General features: G+C 52.6%; 1 protein-coding gene across 1 annotated transcript in view; it reads right to left on the reverse strand.

Annotated features, from left to right (window-relative positions):
* Positions 1-16,673, reverse strand: part of AR (androgen receptor) — a 51,295-nt gene extending 34,622 nt beyond the window's left edge. Inside the window, exon 1 of the mRNA XM_057404834.1 lies at positions 15,518-16,673. Within this exon, the coding sequence (XP_057260817.1) occupies positions 15,518-16,488 (971 nt within the window). The 5' untranslated portion in view covers positions 16,489-16,673. The remainder of the gene's footprint in view (positions 1-15,517) is intronic.
* Between the last annotated feature and the right edge of the window lie 1,098 nt (positions 16,674-17,771).

Below are 17,771 nucleotides of genomic sequence, written 5' to 3' on the forward strand. Positions count from 1 at the left end.
ATCCATAAATTTCATGCTCCGAGAAACACAGCCATTGTGCCAGTCAGGGAGTGCTGGCTTACAGTCACTCCGGAAGCATCCTGGCTGTGGCTGTACTTGGCAGGGTATCTCAGGCGTGTAGTACAGCGTACTAACAACAGTCTGCTTTTCTAGAAGGCATTTCTCTTTCCCTCTGGAAAACTAAGCATGATGATATTTATTAAACACTCAAGAAAAGACGACGCGAGTTCCTTGGTGGCTCTTCACAATGCTCAGTCTGTGGTGCAGATGTCCAGAGGCAACAGAACGTCTCCCTGCCTGAGCCAGCTCGATTTCCCCAGCAAGAGCCACCCTCAGCATCCCATGAGTGCTGGAGCTGTGAAGGGACATTGGAGACTGCCAAAGCCATGGCTGGCCATGACAACAGCACAGCTCCTTGCATGTCGGATGGCACCCATGCAGCGCTCCCTGGGCAGGAGGGGTTCTGCCAGGAGGAATCCTGTCCTCTCCCAGGGCTTGCCAAGGGTGCACAATCACAGAGATCAGCAAAACTGGGGCTGAAGACCAGAGCTCCTCTCTCCGCACACCCCGCACATTCAGATTCATACAATCATAGAATGGTTTGGGTTGGAAGGGCCCTTCAAAGGTCATCCCGTCCAAACACCTTGATTAATGGTTTCTTTTGTTTTTGTCGGATACGGATCTTAATGCCTGCACTGCATTTATAAATCAGAGAAGTAGCCCCTGCTCACAAAGCCTTTGTAGAACAATACCTGCTCTGAGACTTTTCTTTTCACAGGCAGGGAACAGGACCAAGGGGAGGCTTGCAGAGGCCCCATGGTCCCCCAACACACACAGACCTGCGTCCAATGATGGCGCACAGCCAGAGCACCTCGTGTAAGCCAGCCATTCGGTCCCCAAGGCAGGGACCTGAGGAGCTCACCTTCAGCTGTGCCCTGGAGGAGAGTACCTGCTGGAACAGGGCTCCTAGCTGGACTGCTGAAAGATGTCAGGATTCATTTCCAGACTCTGATATTTAAAACACCTAATATTTTCCCCACATTATTTGGCAGTGGAAATACTGCTATAAAAACTGGAGCCTCAAGTTCTGCATTTTTATTTCTCTGCTGGATGAAGCTTGAGTTGAAAACAGGCAGATGACAGACAACCAAGAAATCTAGCATTTAAAAATGAGAAGACCACAAAATACCACTAAGATCGGAGGCACCCAACTGGGAAGGCACACCATCAGAGTGAGACCTGACAGCACAGGCAGCAAAGCAAACAGCGGCATTGCTGCCTTTCAGAGGACCACTGCTGCTGTCTCTCGCACCTCCCCATTGCAGGTGAACCAGCACCCTCCTCCTCTTCCTCCTCCCAGCAAAGCACAGCAGCTCTGGGGATGGATGGGGAAGAGAGGAAGAAACATCCAGCTCAGAGAGTGGCTCCTGCCTCCCACCCTTTGTCCTGCAGCACCCAGTACTGCAGCAGGATGCCAGGACTCGCCACAGTGGCTCACCCATCCATGCCAGCTCTTGTGCCATGCCCCACCGCTGACACAGCTGCAGCCAGTAGCTGAGAGCCTGCAGTGGGGGTTTTGGGCTGGTCTCAGTAGGAACTTCAGCTGGTCCCATAACTTACTGGCACAGCTGGGTTTATTTTTAGGCATGTTTATACCAAGACTGCATCTTTGCAGAGACACAGCTGCAGGGGCATAAAAATGCTTTTCCTCATTATGTCTGGAAGCAGGCAGAAGCTGCATCTCCAAAATTTCTGTTCATCTCTGCTGGCAAACCACTTGTTTTCTAGAGGAGACTTCACAACTTACGCAATATCATCTGCCCACGCCCTCAAAGCAGATCATGCTTTGAGTCATCTCGTAAGGAGTAAACACAGAAGTTATAATGAAGGTTTCACATATCTATGGTCTTCTTGGCACTCTTAGGCCTGATCTCAACAACACAGCAACACAGAGGCAAATTCCTCAGCATTCTGCAGCAACTGGCCAACATCCACCCACGAGGCTGGACAGGATGAGCAGTGAGCTGTGCTGGTACCAACGTTGGCAGCAGCACACTCGGAAAACACAGGGCATCCCAGCCTGGCATGGACAGGGAAACAGCGCCTTGATGGTGGTGCACCCTTTAAGAGACACAAGGCACAGACAAGCCAGACCTGTCATTTTGGGAATTGAAAGCATTTCTTGGGACAGAGCGAGGGTAGAACCTTGCAGCAGCACCTCTTAGCTTCTCCCAGGGGACTCTCGTGCATAGGATGTACCCCTGAAACCACAGAGAGACACTGAAGTTTGCAGACATGCCAGCCCTGCAGGGCTGCAATGCCCTCGGAATGCTGAGGCGCTTGTGCAATCACTTAGGAGCCTGGCACCCTCCGCTTCGCCTCTGCCTCGCTCCTCTGAGCAGGCAAAGAATGAAAGCAGCCTGAAATCGTTTTCTTTTAAGCCTGCCTGCAAACCAAAACACAGATGCCACATCTAATTTTAGGCCTCCTAGCCTTGAGAGCATTCTTTTAATTCTCTTTTTAAGCAAGCAGCAAGATAAGTCATCTTGGGACAAAGCTGCCAAAGCAGCCAAGCGCCCACCTGAACCCAAAGTCTTGGGAAGCCAGAGGGCGTGGGGAAGGCAGAGTCCCATCTTCCCCACCAGCCAGGAGCAAACAGATCACCCTGATCCCAGGGGAACCCACAGGACACACGGAGCCTCCTTTGTCAGCTGAGAAGCAGCACCCAGAGGGACTGGCCCACTGCCCTGCTAACCTCAGGCTGCCACCTTACCCCTGCCAGGATATGGACAACTATTCCAACTGGGGCCATAATTCAACTGTTTAAGCACCAACGTGGCAAACCAGAGGGTGAGCTGAACAAAGGGAGAACTGCTGCCCCAAGGCCCCTGTTAGTTGCTACCCTCAGCCCAGTCTCATCCCACCCTCAGCACAGCTACAAGGGGAGGATGCTGCATGTGCAGGTGCCCCAGCACTTCCCTGCTTGGCTCCCCCTTCAAAGCCATCCTCTGAAATGGCCAAGAAACAAGGATCTGGTGTTTGGCACGGGCTCTGCTGTAAACAAGAATGGGAAAAATTCCCTGTGATGATACTATTTTTTTCCTAATCATTTAAAGATGTTCCTGGGTACTTGGGAGAAGATTGGGAAGTAACACATCTAAATTTCTTTTCAAGTGGAAAATCATATTATCAGGGAAAGACTTTTCAACCACAGGGGGCACATAAAAACTAAGCAAATAACTGAAAGCCAAAAAACTAAATCCATGTGAAAAGGCTAATCTAACTGGGACAACCTCAGATGGTCTGAACCGTACGAGCACGCACAGGGACAAAGCCTGGAGTCAGCCAAGGAGGGGACATGGCCCTTGCAGGACCCACAGCTCCAGGCTTCAGACCTGAGCTGGACATGTCCCACCTAGACCTGCCCAGCTGCACGGAGCTGGTGCTTCCAGACAGCCAGAGAAGGGAAGGGAACCTGGAGGGTTAGTTCTCAACTTTGTGTCTGAACAGTGAGAAGAAGTGATGCTGATTTCACACCAAGCCCCATGATGCCCATGCACAGAGACTCACAGAGCCCCCTCCAGCTAGGGGAGCCCACACCAGCACTCCCTCCCACAGAGGGTACGGTGCCAAGCACCCATTTCTCCACATATCCTTCACAGAAGCTGTCTGCAGACAGACTGCTGCAGGCACCGGGGCAAGGGATGGAGATGTTATTTATACAAGAAGAGGGCAGGCATACAAAACCCACATGCTGTGTCCGCAGGTAGAAGGGACACATGCCCACAAACGCACACACACATGATCCAAGAAAGAATGTAGATCATCCAAACAATATTCACACACAGTATCTCATTTTCCAGTTAAGGCAGCTAATCGCCATCCAGACGAAAGCAATTAACCTGATTTGCACTTAAGTTACTTTTCTCCCCTTCTCTCTTGTCAGAGGGAAGAGGAGCTGCCGAGAGAGGCTGTCCAACCCTCCCCAATGGCACGTCAGAAACATGTGGATGCTGCTGCCGCCCGCTCCAGATAGACGGGGAGAGGGAGGAGGCAGGAGCCTTCTCTAGGAAATTACTGATACAAGAATTTGTGCCTGGGCTCTGTTCTCAGCACACAGGCCAAGGTCAAAGCATTTCTCCTGCCATTTCTAACCAGCAAAGAAGCGAGGGCAGCTGAAACATGTAACACCAGGCAAACTGCTGAAGGCTTTGGTGAGAAAACACCAGAAAAGTAAGTGAAGTATTACCTTTGGAAGGCAACAGACAGCTCTCTAATGCCCTCCCCAACCAGTAGGAACAGAGAGGGAAAGCAGCTAAGTCCAGTGTGTTTTCACCTTGTCCCAGGGACTGAGTATGTCCCATGGAGGCTCTAAAGTGTATTTCGGAAATCTGCAGCCTCCCTTCTGGCATTTATGGGCATTGCCAGCACATCAGATGGCCAGGGCTACAGCTTAAGCCAACTAGAGCTTCACGTGAGGTGCTGACACCCCGGATACGGCGGTCAGCATCCCGGGACACCATCCCAATGTCACCTGGATGAAGACTTTAAAAAAGATAATCATTACAGCTCTGGCCATGCCCAGCACACAACCAGTGGCCAGGACAATGCATGGTGCACTGGAGCAGTTCTCCACATTCTGCATGGCATGACCAGGGCTCTGCCAGCCCAGGCACATGGGGAGTGTGTCCCAAAGTCCATCTCTCTGTGGTGCAGACCTATCACTAAGTCACTCACAGTCACACATGCCAGGCTGCTTGCCCCGGCTGCTGTGCAGGATGGCTGCTTGCAGCGCTCCCTCGCTCTTGCAGCAAAGGATGCCCTGCACAGAAACAACTGGTTTCCCCACACTGGTGGTGCTGCACTGTCTAAGCCTTATTTAAGACATATTTCTTGCTCTCAGAGTTGTTTTGGGAGCAGCAGCCACCCTGCCTGCAATCTTGAGATGCTCAGCATGGTCCATGGCATCACACAGCTCACATTCTGGGTAGCACAGTGTAGGCACCAACCAGCCCCTCTAGCCTAAACATGGGCTTATCCATGGCTCTTCACTGGGGACTGTTAGGCTTTTACTTATTATGGCATGCTCCACTTGCTGCTTTTTGGTTGCACAGGAGAGTCATCAGGAGATGTGCAGAGTTTAAGGTGTGATCCACTCATACAGGCACTGTTGATGCCAGGAGCTGGGTGTCATCCAATTCATCCCCCAGTAGGATGGGTGCCTGCTGCTCCAGCAAAGGGCAGCAGCTATAAATACCTGTAGAGGTTAGATATATTTTTAAGATGACTTATAATACTGCAAAATCACTGATGCTGTCATCTGTGTCCCAACAAATCATCTTACCACTTCTGAGGACATGGCAGCATTTGACTTTGTTTGTTCTTCTTATTTAAAGAGGCCTCCACAGATGGGGGGCTGAGGAGTTTCAAACCGCAGAGGACCATGGGGTGACCTTGCTCTTTCCTGGCTTCTGCTCAGATTGCATTAAACAGGAAAAAAGCAGTGGCAAGAGAACAGCCCAAGCCAAGCCTGCCCCCACTGCAGGTACCATCCCTCTCCCCTGCAGGCATCCAGGCAGTGCAGAGGCTCCCGTCCGGATCTCCTGAGGTGAGATGCTGCACCCCTGTAACCTCAGTCCTGCATACTGTCCTGGTGTCTGAGTGCTGGACAGGGCCACACATCCCTGGGGACAGCATTTGGGTCTGCTAAAGTAAACAGGACTATTGCCAAGGTGTAAAGTCCAGCACACGAGTACACTTGTGCAGGACTCCCTCGCAAAGCCAAGCACAAACCCATGCCTGGCCCCTGGAGCCCACCAATAACTGCCAGAGACCACTGCAGGTTGTGTGTTCTGAGGAACTGCTGCCAAAGCGACTGGCCTGTGACAAACCCCATCTCCCCCATCTACAGAAAAGGAGTAATACATATTTTTCATGGTTGCCTGGAGGCTAAACAAATTGCTGCTGGGCTGTAAGTGCCGCAGAAGAAAAGTGCCATAAAAGCACAACGTACTAGCGCCGATAACGTTCTTAGTACTGTTAGAGGATACACTGAACCTCACGTAAAAATACTCGAGAAAAAACAGGGTCACAATCGTTATTTTTGAGGCAGAATAAAACCACAAACACGCACTGCAGAGGAAGGCATCTTGCCACGTGGTGCTCCCCCTATGCTCTGCCCTGTGCCCACTGCTGGGAGAGGAGCTAAGCTGTGCATGAGCAACACAGGCATATCAGCAGAGACAACAGACAGTAGTGGATGCAGTGAAGAGCTGTATGGATAAGAACCCCTGTCACCAGTCTTTGCCATGACAACTAGGTCAGTCCCTTTTTATTTTAATGAGATTATTGTACCACTGTTATTGGTAAAAAGAATAAACCCAGCTCTGGTCCACACGTCATGCAGTCACTATCCGTACTGGGGCCACCAGTCTGCCTCGAGTGAAAATCCCAAAGTGACCAAACTGCTTTTTTGCCACGGCAGGAAAGCGAACAGAGGCTGACTTCCCCACAGCATTCAGCCTCGAACACCAGGTCACCAAGTCCAGGCTGGACAAGGTCACTCCAACCCAAAAGCCAGGAATGCTCATCCACACAGACGCAGCCAAGTCCTGCTGTTTAGCACACCCAAACCTACAGATAATTGGCAATTATATTCCACAGAGCACTAAAGCAGTCCAGAGGTCCCCAGGGACCCACAGACCGCCTGGAGGCTGCTTCCCCAAAGCTCTGGTGTGATTGATGCCTGCCCTGCCGTGCCATGCCAAGGCAGCTGGGCTGGTAGAGCACAGCCCCCGCACCACAGCTGAGCTGAGGTTTACCTCGCCTCCTTGACCCACAGTAACTCAATGCATGGGGGTCCTTTCTGCCCTGCCCACACCTCAGGGGCCTGTGCCCTTGCCCACAGGCACCCTGCAGCACTCCTGCATTCATGCACAGGATTTGCATTGGCCAGACAGCATCTTCCAGGTACTCCCTGCTGGTGTCCATGCCAGCCTGTGCAGGAGGAGGTACAGCTGAAGCAGAGACTCCCAAAAGACCACCAGCCATCTCCTATCATTACATCTGTGCCCCACCAGTGCCAGTGTCCAGCTCAGAGCCGCCTCGGCCCCTGGCATCAAGAGGAAGTTGCAGTCCTGCTGTTCAGTTTGAAATACAACTGAAAACAGGAGGAAGGCAGAGACAGGATGGCATGCCTGCACTGGCCAGATATTAAGAGCTGACATGCCTGTACATGCCTCTTAATTGCTTACAGGGTGTAAATGCTTCACTGTTTCAGTGGGAGATTGGACATTTGCCTCTTGCGTATCTTGTCTCCTGGCTCTCTTGAGGGAAGGAAAGAGCTGGAAAGCATCTGGCACCCACACAGAAAACTTTGCCATTGCTGTATTCCTATGAATACAGTACAGAAATGGGTCTGTCCAAGGTGGAAGATCACTCTGACAAATACTCACATCCTACCAAAGCATAATAACAAAGGAAGATGCCCATGCCCTGTGTGTCACGTCACCACACTGCCACGGCACCAGACAAGTGCTTTCCCAGCAGGCACAGGTCAGATGGCCTGTCCACAATGACTTTGTGGCGTTTGCTTTGTGTTGGTTTCTTGGGCAGATGTTCCTTTTGCAGAAAACATTCTTCAAAACCAAGAAAATTCACTTAAATCACAAAAATGCTGAAGTAAACTGAGCAAGAGGAATAAAAGATCACATCTCATACACCCCTCAAGCAGCCAGGTTCATCCAATGCTGCTTGCTTCGTGCTACCATCTGGCTTACAATGCCATCCTATTTTATTATCCACTTGCAAATGTGTTCAAGACTATTAACACCTCAAAAATGCAGAGGAACACACAATAAGGCAAAACACGCAAAGCTGATGCCCCTCAAGGCACACAGAGCATCTTGCAATATATCGAACACCAAAACCCTCCTCTACGAGCTATGGTGTATGTGGAGGTGTAAGGCTTAGTGGGTTATCACATCAAGATTCCTGTGAATTGTAATGGAGGGAAAGGAGGGTTCTGACAAGCGGTAGAGGCTGCTCAGGACCCCTGTAAACAATAACAGCAGTACAGCATGTTCAGGGATGTTGCTCATGAGTTCCCATGCACCAGCCAGGTGCAGCTGCAGACGATGCTCACTTCTCTGACTGCAGAGCAGCTCAGAGAAAGCAAACGAGGTTTACTAGAAGTAGCAGAAAGCCTCCCACAGAACAGCCGTCTTTCAGTGAATGCCTGTTTGATAAATTTGAGATGTTGCATGGGATGATAAAACAATACGATCTTTTTCCTCTTGTATTTAACTTTGCAATTTTAGCCTACAAGCATAAGTGGAAAGTATTCGTTTCAAACTTAAACAGCCCGTGGAGCAGGTCTGTGGACAGCCACTAGTGAGGATGCCAAGCACAGACAAAAAGCCAGCCAGAATAACAACTGGCAATACAGACACGGCAAACAGGACAGCCATTTTATAAACAGTGACTTAAAAAATATAAACGAAGCTCAGTGCTGAGACAATAGAAAGTAAGTAACACGATCTCCAGAGGTCCCCTCCACCCCTAGCGAATCTGCGATATAAATGACAGAAAAATACAAAGAACTACTGCTCTCTATTACAAATTATTTTTAACTCTGTGAGATGGAACTGCTTTCATCATACCAAAAAAAGATGTTCCCATGTGAGTGAAAAATAAACCCCCCAAAACAACAAAACACCCAACCTTCCAATGTTTCATGAAACTCTGCGATTCCTTCCTGCAATAAATGGCAATGTTTATGGCTTGCTTTCCTCCCAGTTCAGGAGCACAGGGCTCTTTTCCCCACCATGCAGAGACACTGACTTCTGATTAGCTCCAATTTTAACCGTGTTTTTTCCCTGAACCACCCGTCTGAAATTCACTCTTGAAGCACTGCAGGCCTTTATCTTCCCTTCGCCTGGGAGATGCTATTCAGAGGCATCACCCTGGCACGGACACAGAGCGAGCTGTTGTCTCCTGCCGAGCGCAGTGTGGCCTTGGAGGGTTCCTGCAGCGGAGGCGAGGGGAGTTGCACATGGCCGGCGGTGGATGGCATCCAGCATTCACTGCCTCGCTACACTGTTTATGCCTTAACTCTAGCCCGGATTGTCCCACACTTTCCTCGGTCTGAAGCGAGGGGTGGGAGGCAGAGACTTCCAGGAATTGCCTGCTCCATGCTGCATGGACACGCCGGCAGCAGCGGCATTCGCCTGAGGCGAGCACCCCCAAACCCACCAGCAGCTCCTGGGCTCCTCACCGTGGTACAGCCCCCATGTATGCCTCATGCCAACCATGATGTTCACAGCATAGTGACAGATGGTCACCAAGCACAGCCATGCTGCCAGGTGCCCACCAGAAACAGCATCATCCTCCTGCTCCACGGGAAGCAACAGCCCCACGGAAGAGCTGTCCTCAGGGAGGGGGTCATCCTGCCCTGGGAGGCTGGTGCCCAGCCCAGCAGTGGTGATCCTGGTCCAGAGGCTGGTGCCCATCCCTGTGGCGAGGATCCTGCACCAGGGGCTGGAGCCCACTACCCCAGCCTTGCAAAAATGGAATGCATGTGGAAAGGCACAACTGTGCACCAGGTTGTTTTCTTCCAGGCATAGCAATGTACAAAGCCAGAGGATCCTACATGGGCTACAATACGTGCTTTCTCTCTCAGTCACAATCAGTACTTTGACATGTAGTGCCCTTCAGCTCTCAAAAAACCAGCATGAAATCACAACCAATTTTTAACCAGCTCTCTTTGACTGGAATGAAGTTCTCATAACAGGAACACCAAGAAGTACCATGAAGCACAGCTATCACCTGTGTAACAAATACCGGTGAATGCTGCAAGCAGCAGGAAAAAAACACAAAAGCTGCACACAGAGAAGAATAGATGTCATGGGCAAATCTTTCACAGCTTCCTGGCCTGAAATCCTCAGTAATACAGGCCAGAGCACACAGAATGCCAGTATAACCCATTCACCAATGCTTTTAAAGCTTTTTATGCATTATTTCTCTAATGAAATCGTCTGAATTCTTAGCTAGTATTTTCTATGCCAAGTATCATGTAGAACTTACCCTATTGTTGCAAATGGCATTTAAAAGAAACGGGGAGGGGGAGAAGTAATCACTGCTGCTATCAAGCAAGAGACTTTGGAACCAGTTTCCATATGGTACAAGAGTTCAAAAATTCAAGACATGGGCAGAAGAGGATGGAGCAAATTCTGTCCTTGAATAGTTTTATAATGAATTGGTGAAAAGGCAAAGAGATGTTTTGTGCTGCACGAGTGGCGTGGCCGGTCCCACACACAACCCCACGGAGCATGTACGCCCTCCATAGCCTATCCTTAACAAGGCAGTGCATCTCCCCTTTCCAATGGAAAAGGGAGAGCTGGAGAGTGGGAGAACCAGCAAGAGAGGGAGGGACAGATTGAAGAGGGAGGGGAAAAAGAAGAGACCATTTTATGATACTTGGTATAAGCTGTGGGCATGCAAACAAACCCCAGAACCAAACAGCAATTGCGTGGAAGGAGCAAGCTGGAAAATAAATAACACTGGAAATTGTTATTTTTCCTTCATCCACTGCCACAGATGTAAATCCCAATTTAACGGCAAAGGAAAGGGCGGTGCCAGCCCCTTGGACAGAGCTTTCACCTCCAGCATGGCACTCGGCATGCACAGACCAGAGCGAGGATGGAAAGCATCAATACTTTTTTAATGGACATGGGCTCAGCCAGCGTGGTAACACACAGGCTGTGGTCCCACCAGTGCAGAGGGGTTTTTGGGAGGCTCTGAGCGTCTTCAGGACAAAACAGCCAGTCCCCCTGCCTGCGTTCTGCCAGCAGAGCACAGGCTCCTGGAGCAGACTCGTGTGTGCCCAGCACCAAACCAAACAGCCCATCTTTCCAAAGGGCCCCTCCTGCCCTCACACCACTGTGTGATAGTCTCATTTATCAGTTTGAATGAAAACTAACTCACAGCAAAGGCCGATCTAAATCGGCACTCTCTAAACGCACTTAAAACAAGTCAACTAGGTAAGTGGGGTAGAAAATAAACAAGCTTTGGCTCGCGTGTCTCAGCTCTTCAGTGAGCAGCTCCTGGCAGCAAGGGAAGGAGCCGCAACGGCTGTGCTCCCAGGGCAGTGTGGGGAAGTGCCCGTTGTGCCATGCTCCCTCATATACATGGGGTTCACTGCACCTGCCCCTGTCCTCCAGGAATACAACTCGAGCAGAGCTTCGACAACCCGGCTACTCCAGTTACCTGGTCTCAGCACATCACTCGCTTCAAACCTTAACTCCAGCTGTGACTGATAAGCATCTTGACATAGCCTGGGAACCTGCCAAGTCACATTTAAAGGAGTCTTGAGTTATCTAAACCAGATACAGTGCTGGTGCAGGACTGGCATTTTATTCTGTGTTTAAACCAACCTTATCGTCCCTGTTGTTAGGGACAAGAATTGAAAGGAGATGAGGAAGGATTTCATTCTGTACTTTCTCTTCTCCTTTTATCAGGAACCATCAGAAAGCTTTAGCACAACTTTCCCAGCCTCCCAAGGCTTGCCATCTGTGGATCCGTACCAGCATCTGCACACCACAAGTACCTATTACGAAGCTGGCCAAAGGGGTGGGCTTCAGAAACTGCATTCTTCCTGGCACGGCTCGATTTCCAAAGAAATATTTACTTAACATCACCATTCGCTTGAGCAGAAAGGTTATACAGACAAATGGCTGGTGAGAGGGTCACCCCCTTCCCAAGGGCTCCGAGTCCTGCCTGCAAAGAGCTGAGTGTCCCCAGACCCTCCCAGGGGCTAAGGCCAGCCTGGAGAACAGCCTCCCTTCTTGTCCCATCTGTTAGTGCACCCTTGACCCTGTTACTGGAATCTTACCTCCTCCTTCAACAGGCAGAAATTGTTACAGGTATTATCTGCAGAGGTATCACAATTACATAGTTGGCCACAACAGGATTATGCAGTCATTATGCCAGGTGATGCATAAACACCTGGCACTCTCCCAGGCGGATTACATCCAAACTGAAGAAAGGAATCTGCAGGTAGGTGTGACCACCAGACACAGGGGTACCAAACAGGTAACAGTAGTAACTGCAAATGCCACTTAAATCCCATCTGAAACCACGGACAGCTAGACTTTCCTCATACAATTACCCTCTAAATTCCTGTATCGCCTCTGTTTCCATTGCTTCAGCAATAGCTCCTTCTTTGATTCCACTTTAGCTCAAACCAAACAGGCCCACACCACTTACCTACCACTGTGTTTTGGTCTGAGAAGTCCTTTTGATGCCATTACCTTGGATTTATTCTATCAATGCTGCATTTCACTCTCAAAACAGGTTATTTAGTTACATCCAAGACTGCTGGTAGTAATTATGCAATAACCAGAGCACAAAGATAAACAGCTATAAGTCCACAGCATAACAAAAGCTTGGATTAATTTGCTAATTATACATAAGCATTACTCCTTCAATCAGGCACACCATATCAAAAGCTTTAAATTAAATCAGATTGCGTTAATGCCTACTTTGTCTCCTGTGTAAGTCTCATGTACAATGTTTCAGTGGCTCTAAACACTGACAAATCCCTCCCCATCAAAGGGGCAGGGAGCAGTCATGGATCCACGTGGTCCAAGATGCCATCCTACACTGCACCCCACCGTACCCTGTGCCTGGAGGCCACCAATCACCCCATGGACAGGCCAGGAGTGCTCCCCCTCAGGGTACCTCGTTCAGCCCTGCTGGATCTGAGGCAGTCCCTGATACTGGACACGGTTTGTTACATGAGCTGTGAACATCCCACACTGAGGTGGAAGCCAGCACCCAGTTTTCTATGCACGATCCATGAAGCAGCCCGGCCTCCCTCTCTCATGGCTTCAGAGGTAAACGCTTCTACTTGGAACCCTAGAACTGAAACTGGTGGTAGTTTATACAAAAGAAAAATGTAAACAATTCCCCCCAGATATTAAGAAACTGTTCATGCCTTTGCGTCACACATTTGGGGGGTGTTTGTCTCTAAACCAGCCTATCTATCCCTAACCTAGACTGCACCAGAGCAGAGCTGGGGTTTCAAAGAGAGGCTCACCTTGGAGGGAAGAGATGTGATCCCACTAGCACAAGCCAGGACCATTCAAAAAGGGAAAGAACTTGGAGCAACACACCTTAAAATGCTCCTTATTCTTCAAAGGAGAGTGGGCTGCGCCTGCAGCTACTGCTGCCAGCACTGCCATGGCACAGGGATCTGCAGCGAGATCTCCTTAGGCTGGTGAAGTTGCAGCGAGCTGCAGAAATGCCCCCACCGCTCCCAAAGAAAACGCTGATACCACATTTTCCCAGGCTGAGAGGGTAAAGCTTTGTATGCAATGCCACACAGGGCAGGATCTGGAACCCAGCACTAGGAGCTAGCGGGGGAGTACAGGTCCAAAACAGAGCAGCCTTCAGCAAGGGAACTTTGCTATAAAGTGGTTTAGCTCCAGTGACCCTTTTTCCTCACAAGCATTGCTGCCTTGGAAGCTGATACAGGACCTGCTGCCATCAGCCTCAGCTGCAGCAGACACTGCTCACTGCACTGGCTCTGTGAGGGGTGTCTATATCTTATCCATGGGAAAATTAAAAGCCATGGCAACTGACAGGCAGCACAGTGTAAACTTAATGGGGTTTTTGCTAGGATGAAATACAAACCTGGCAGCGATGACACTTATATCTTCAACACCACAAAGAAGGGTTCTGCTTTCCTTTCAGCATTTTGAAACTGCATGTTAATACAGGGTATTAGGACTTCGAGTCCCTCATGCCCTGGCAGGAGCTGTTAGTGCTGCAGTTCAAAGGACAAGATATTGGTATTTTGACAGTTTGCTGTGCTAACTCTGACTTCACAACCCCGGCAGAAGCTTGCCAGCAGGAGCACAGACCCTCCACAACCGCTGTGCCAGGGAAACGAGGACAGAGACACAGCATGCTGAACGGAGCCATGAGGAAGAGGAAGATAGAGCACTTCCCATGGGAATGAGGGAGACGTCATTTATCTCTAAGACAAGACTGGGGCAAAATTCACCTGCTGGCCAGGTCCAGCTCATGCGGCTCCCTGCCTGACCACCACACCAGCCCAAACCAGTGTTTGTTAACACAGTGTTACCCTCTGTGCAGGATTTGACTGCACAGGCTTCACGGGCAAACAAACCATGGCCAAGGCTGAGCCTCCTGCTACCAAAAACCTGCATCATCCACTGCCAGCATTGGGGCAGATGAGCTTTTCCAACTTTATTCATCCCCACTCACTCTGCACTGATTTCAGCAGAGATTTATCCAGACCCCAGCAGAAGACACACATGGCTTCTGCCCTGGTACAACACTCGCAGCCAGACTCACTTTTACCTCTTCTTACTTTTACGGTTTTGGTTTTTATGTTTTGGGTTTTTTTTGCCAAGCCCTCAACTTCTTCATAAAATCCACAAGTAAATTACTGAGCGGATGATAATTACCACACTCCCCAAATAAAGCTGTGAGCTTTTTAAAGCAGAACAAGCACAGAAGCATGAGCAGCTGTCCTGTGCTTATTTAAAGGGAAAGTTTAATTGCTCATTTTAGTCTTTGCTCCTCCCAGAGCTCCTCACAGTGAGCACTTGGACATGGCACTCCACCGATGCAAAACCCAGGTGAGTCCATATCAACCACCTGTGGCCAGGGTCACCCCCCCCATTCCAGCTTCCATCAGCTGTGGCCATTCCCTGGCGCAGTAATGCAGTTTGCCACGATGAGAGGTGCCAAGGCAGCATGCCCACTGGTTTATGGTGTATACCTATTTCACAGGGACAGGGAGTCTCTTTCTTTGAGGTTAATCCACCAGAAAAAAAAAAAAAAAAAAAAAAAAAGCTTTTCACTGAATCCTTCTCAAACAAATCTTTCATCCTCTGCTGTATCTCTAAATACTTTTCTATCTCTATGTTAAAAAGTATCTCCTATCTGTATTTAGAACAAAGCTTCAAAGCCCAGCCAGTATTTCTCTGCCTATACACCAGCAGTTTCAGGTCGGCTCATTCCCCACGCGTCCGGCTCACAGCCGAGGGAAGCGCAGGGGGAATTTTAACTCGATCTGAACCATCGGTCCGTGCTTCAAGCGCAGCACCCCTGTTCCTGCATACTTACCGCAGCCGAGGGAAGGGGGATAACAGAGGTGTAATGAAACGGGATAAATGCAATCAGCCGTAAGGGGACGGCGGGGAATTCCGAGAGTTCAGCGCGGTATTTCTGGCATAATTCTAGCTAGTAAGGCACAAGAGGCAGCATCTCGGTTACGGCTCGGGAAGCCTCCGACAGAGGAAATGCGAACCCAGCTGGGGCAGCAGGGGCAGAGGTGCTCAGATCCGCCGCAAAGCAGCTGCGGGACGGGGCGCGGGGTGTCGGTGCCATGCGGGTACAGGATACTGATGGATACGGTGCAGGGTGACGGCGGGAGGAGGGACAGGGGATGCGGAGTACGGGGTGCCAGCGGGACGGAGGTACTCACCGGACATCGCCGTAGGCGCCGGCGTAGCCCTCGGCCCAGGGCTCCAGCTCGCTCTTGATGCAGGCGGCCGGGACGGCGAAAGGCGCCCGGCCCGCCGGGTACCAGGTGTCGGCGGGGAAGCCGGCGGTGTCTGCGGCCAGCCCGCGGCCGCAACCGAGGGGCCCGGCGGACGGCTCGGCGCAGGGCCCGTACAGCGGCCCCTCCTCGGTGAGAAAGGCGGGCCAGGGCGGCGCGGGGCCCGGAGGGGCCATTTCGGTGCCGTAGCGGCACACGTTGCCCCAGCTGCCGCCCGCCGCCGGCCCCGGCGGGCTCTCCAGCTTGACGCGGGCGTGCGGCGGCAGGCGGAGGACGGGGGCCGGCCGCGCTGCGGGCTCCGGCGAGCCGTGGCAGAGCTCCGGCCCGGCGGGGACATCGACGGCCAGGGCAGCCCCGGCGCCCGCGAAGGCGGCCGGAGCGGGCGGTGCCTGCGGCGGGTCCCCACCGGCAGGGCGAGGAGTACGGGGCGGCCCGGCGGGCAGCGCGAACATGCAGTCCTCACGGGTCAGCGGCTCGGTCGGTGCCTCTAGGGCCAGGCCCATGGAGGCAGACACGGCCCTGCAGAGCTGCCTGGCGCTGTCGCCCAGCGGGTCCTCCTTGGGCGCCGGCTCGGCTTCGGGCGCCGCCGGCAGCGGCATCGCGCCCGTCTCGCCCAGCAGCTCCCTCATCTCGCCGGAGCAGGGAAAAGGCGAGCCCACGGCAGGGCCGCCTGCCGGCACCGCTTTCCCGGCGTCGCGGGGCTCCTGGGGCGGCAGGCAGGAGGGCGAGTAAGGCGGCCGGGGGCTCGGCGGCCGGGGCTGCTGGCCGGCGCCGGGCTCCTCCCGCGGCGCCTGGAAAGCCTCGCATACGCTCTGGAAAAAGCTCTGGAAAGCGCCGCGGAAGGTCCTGCCGCCCGCCCGCGGGTAGACGCGGCCAACCCCCAGCTGGACCTCCATGCCCGCTCAGAGTGGGGCAGCGAAGGTGGCAGCGAAAACAGCAGCGGCAGGCAAGGCGAAGCCGGAGAGCCCCGGCAGCAGCTCCCCGGCCGCCCGCCCGCCGTACCGGTTAGCAGCGGCGCGGCCCCGCGGCGTCCATCCCCGCCGCAGCACTGGACAGGGTGCTCGGGGCGCGGAACAGGCAGCGAAAGTTAGAACCGACAGAGCGGGCAGGTGCCTGCGGGCGGCGGAGGGAGGCGGAGCGGCGAGGGGGGGGGACGCCCCGCGCAGCCGGGGCAGTCCGGGAACTCCCCGGTGTCCCGGCAGGGGCGAAGCGCGCTCGCCCTGCCCGCGGCGTAGCTCGGCTCGGAGCGGAGTCCCGCGGGGCTGCCCTGGAGCAGCGCGGACCCGCAGCGCCGCCGCCGGCGCCCGCTGCAATTTCTCGGCTCAGCGCCTTCAGCGGTGCTGGCCCCCGCGGGAGGAGCGGAGCGGGACGGGACGAGCTGCGCAACGCGGCTGGGCGCGGCTGCAGCGGGCCCTGGTGCCCGTTCCCCGGTAGGCGGCCCCGGCTCCGGGGGCTCCGCTCCCTTCGCGGCTCCGCCTGCCCCGGGTGATGCGCTGCGCGCCGTTGAGCGGGATTAGCAGGAAAACGCTCGTTTTCGCTGTGAGCTCAGCAGCTCCCTCCGCCCGAGCCCTGCTGGGGGCTCCACCGGCCCCTTTGCCTCCTGGGCACGGAGGTTGTGTCCCTCACCCCGTCCGACGGCAGCCATCCCCGCCGAGACCCAGCAGACCGGTGTACCACCACCCTGCTCACGCACCAGGCTGACGATGACCTCGCCAGCAGACATAATTAGCGTAGGACCTACCACAAACAAGGCTTGAGCTCCCCTTGCTGGTCCTGTAATTGACAGTCCTCGAGCAACTTCTGGTAGGCGCCATTCCCGGACAACCTGGTAATGGAATCAGTCATTTGAGGTAGCTTAAAATAAGCCCATTAATTTCAATCCCTTTGGAGATAAAGGGAAAGTAATAACGTGTTGTAAATGGAGAAGTGGAGCCAGTCGGGAAAATGAAGAATCCTGTACAGTCCTTTAAAAGTATTTTTACAAGCTGTAGAAGATAAAAATAAAAATCCCAAGTACAGCCAAGCACAATCTGTCAGCGTGCTCTGAGCTGCTGGAGCCCCACATCTATCAGCAGCGTGGCTGGAGAAGGCAATTTATGGAGAAACCCTGTGGGCTTTCAGTCTGTATGAAGCTCCAAGCTGGTTTTTAATGACACGTAATATAGAACCTACAGTGATG

This window comes from Pezoporus wallicus, unplaced genomic scaffold, assembly GCF_028554395.1.
Source record: "Pezoporus wallicus isolate ANWC-B61680 ecotype Strahan unplaced genomic scaffold, APGP_CSIRO_Pwel_v1 contig_5104, whole genome shotgun sequence".
Classification (NCBI taxonomy): domain Eukaryota; kingdom Metazoa; phylum Chordata; class Aves; order Psittaciformes; family Psittacidae; genus Pezoporus; species Pezoporus wallicus.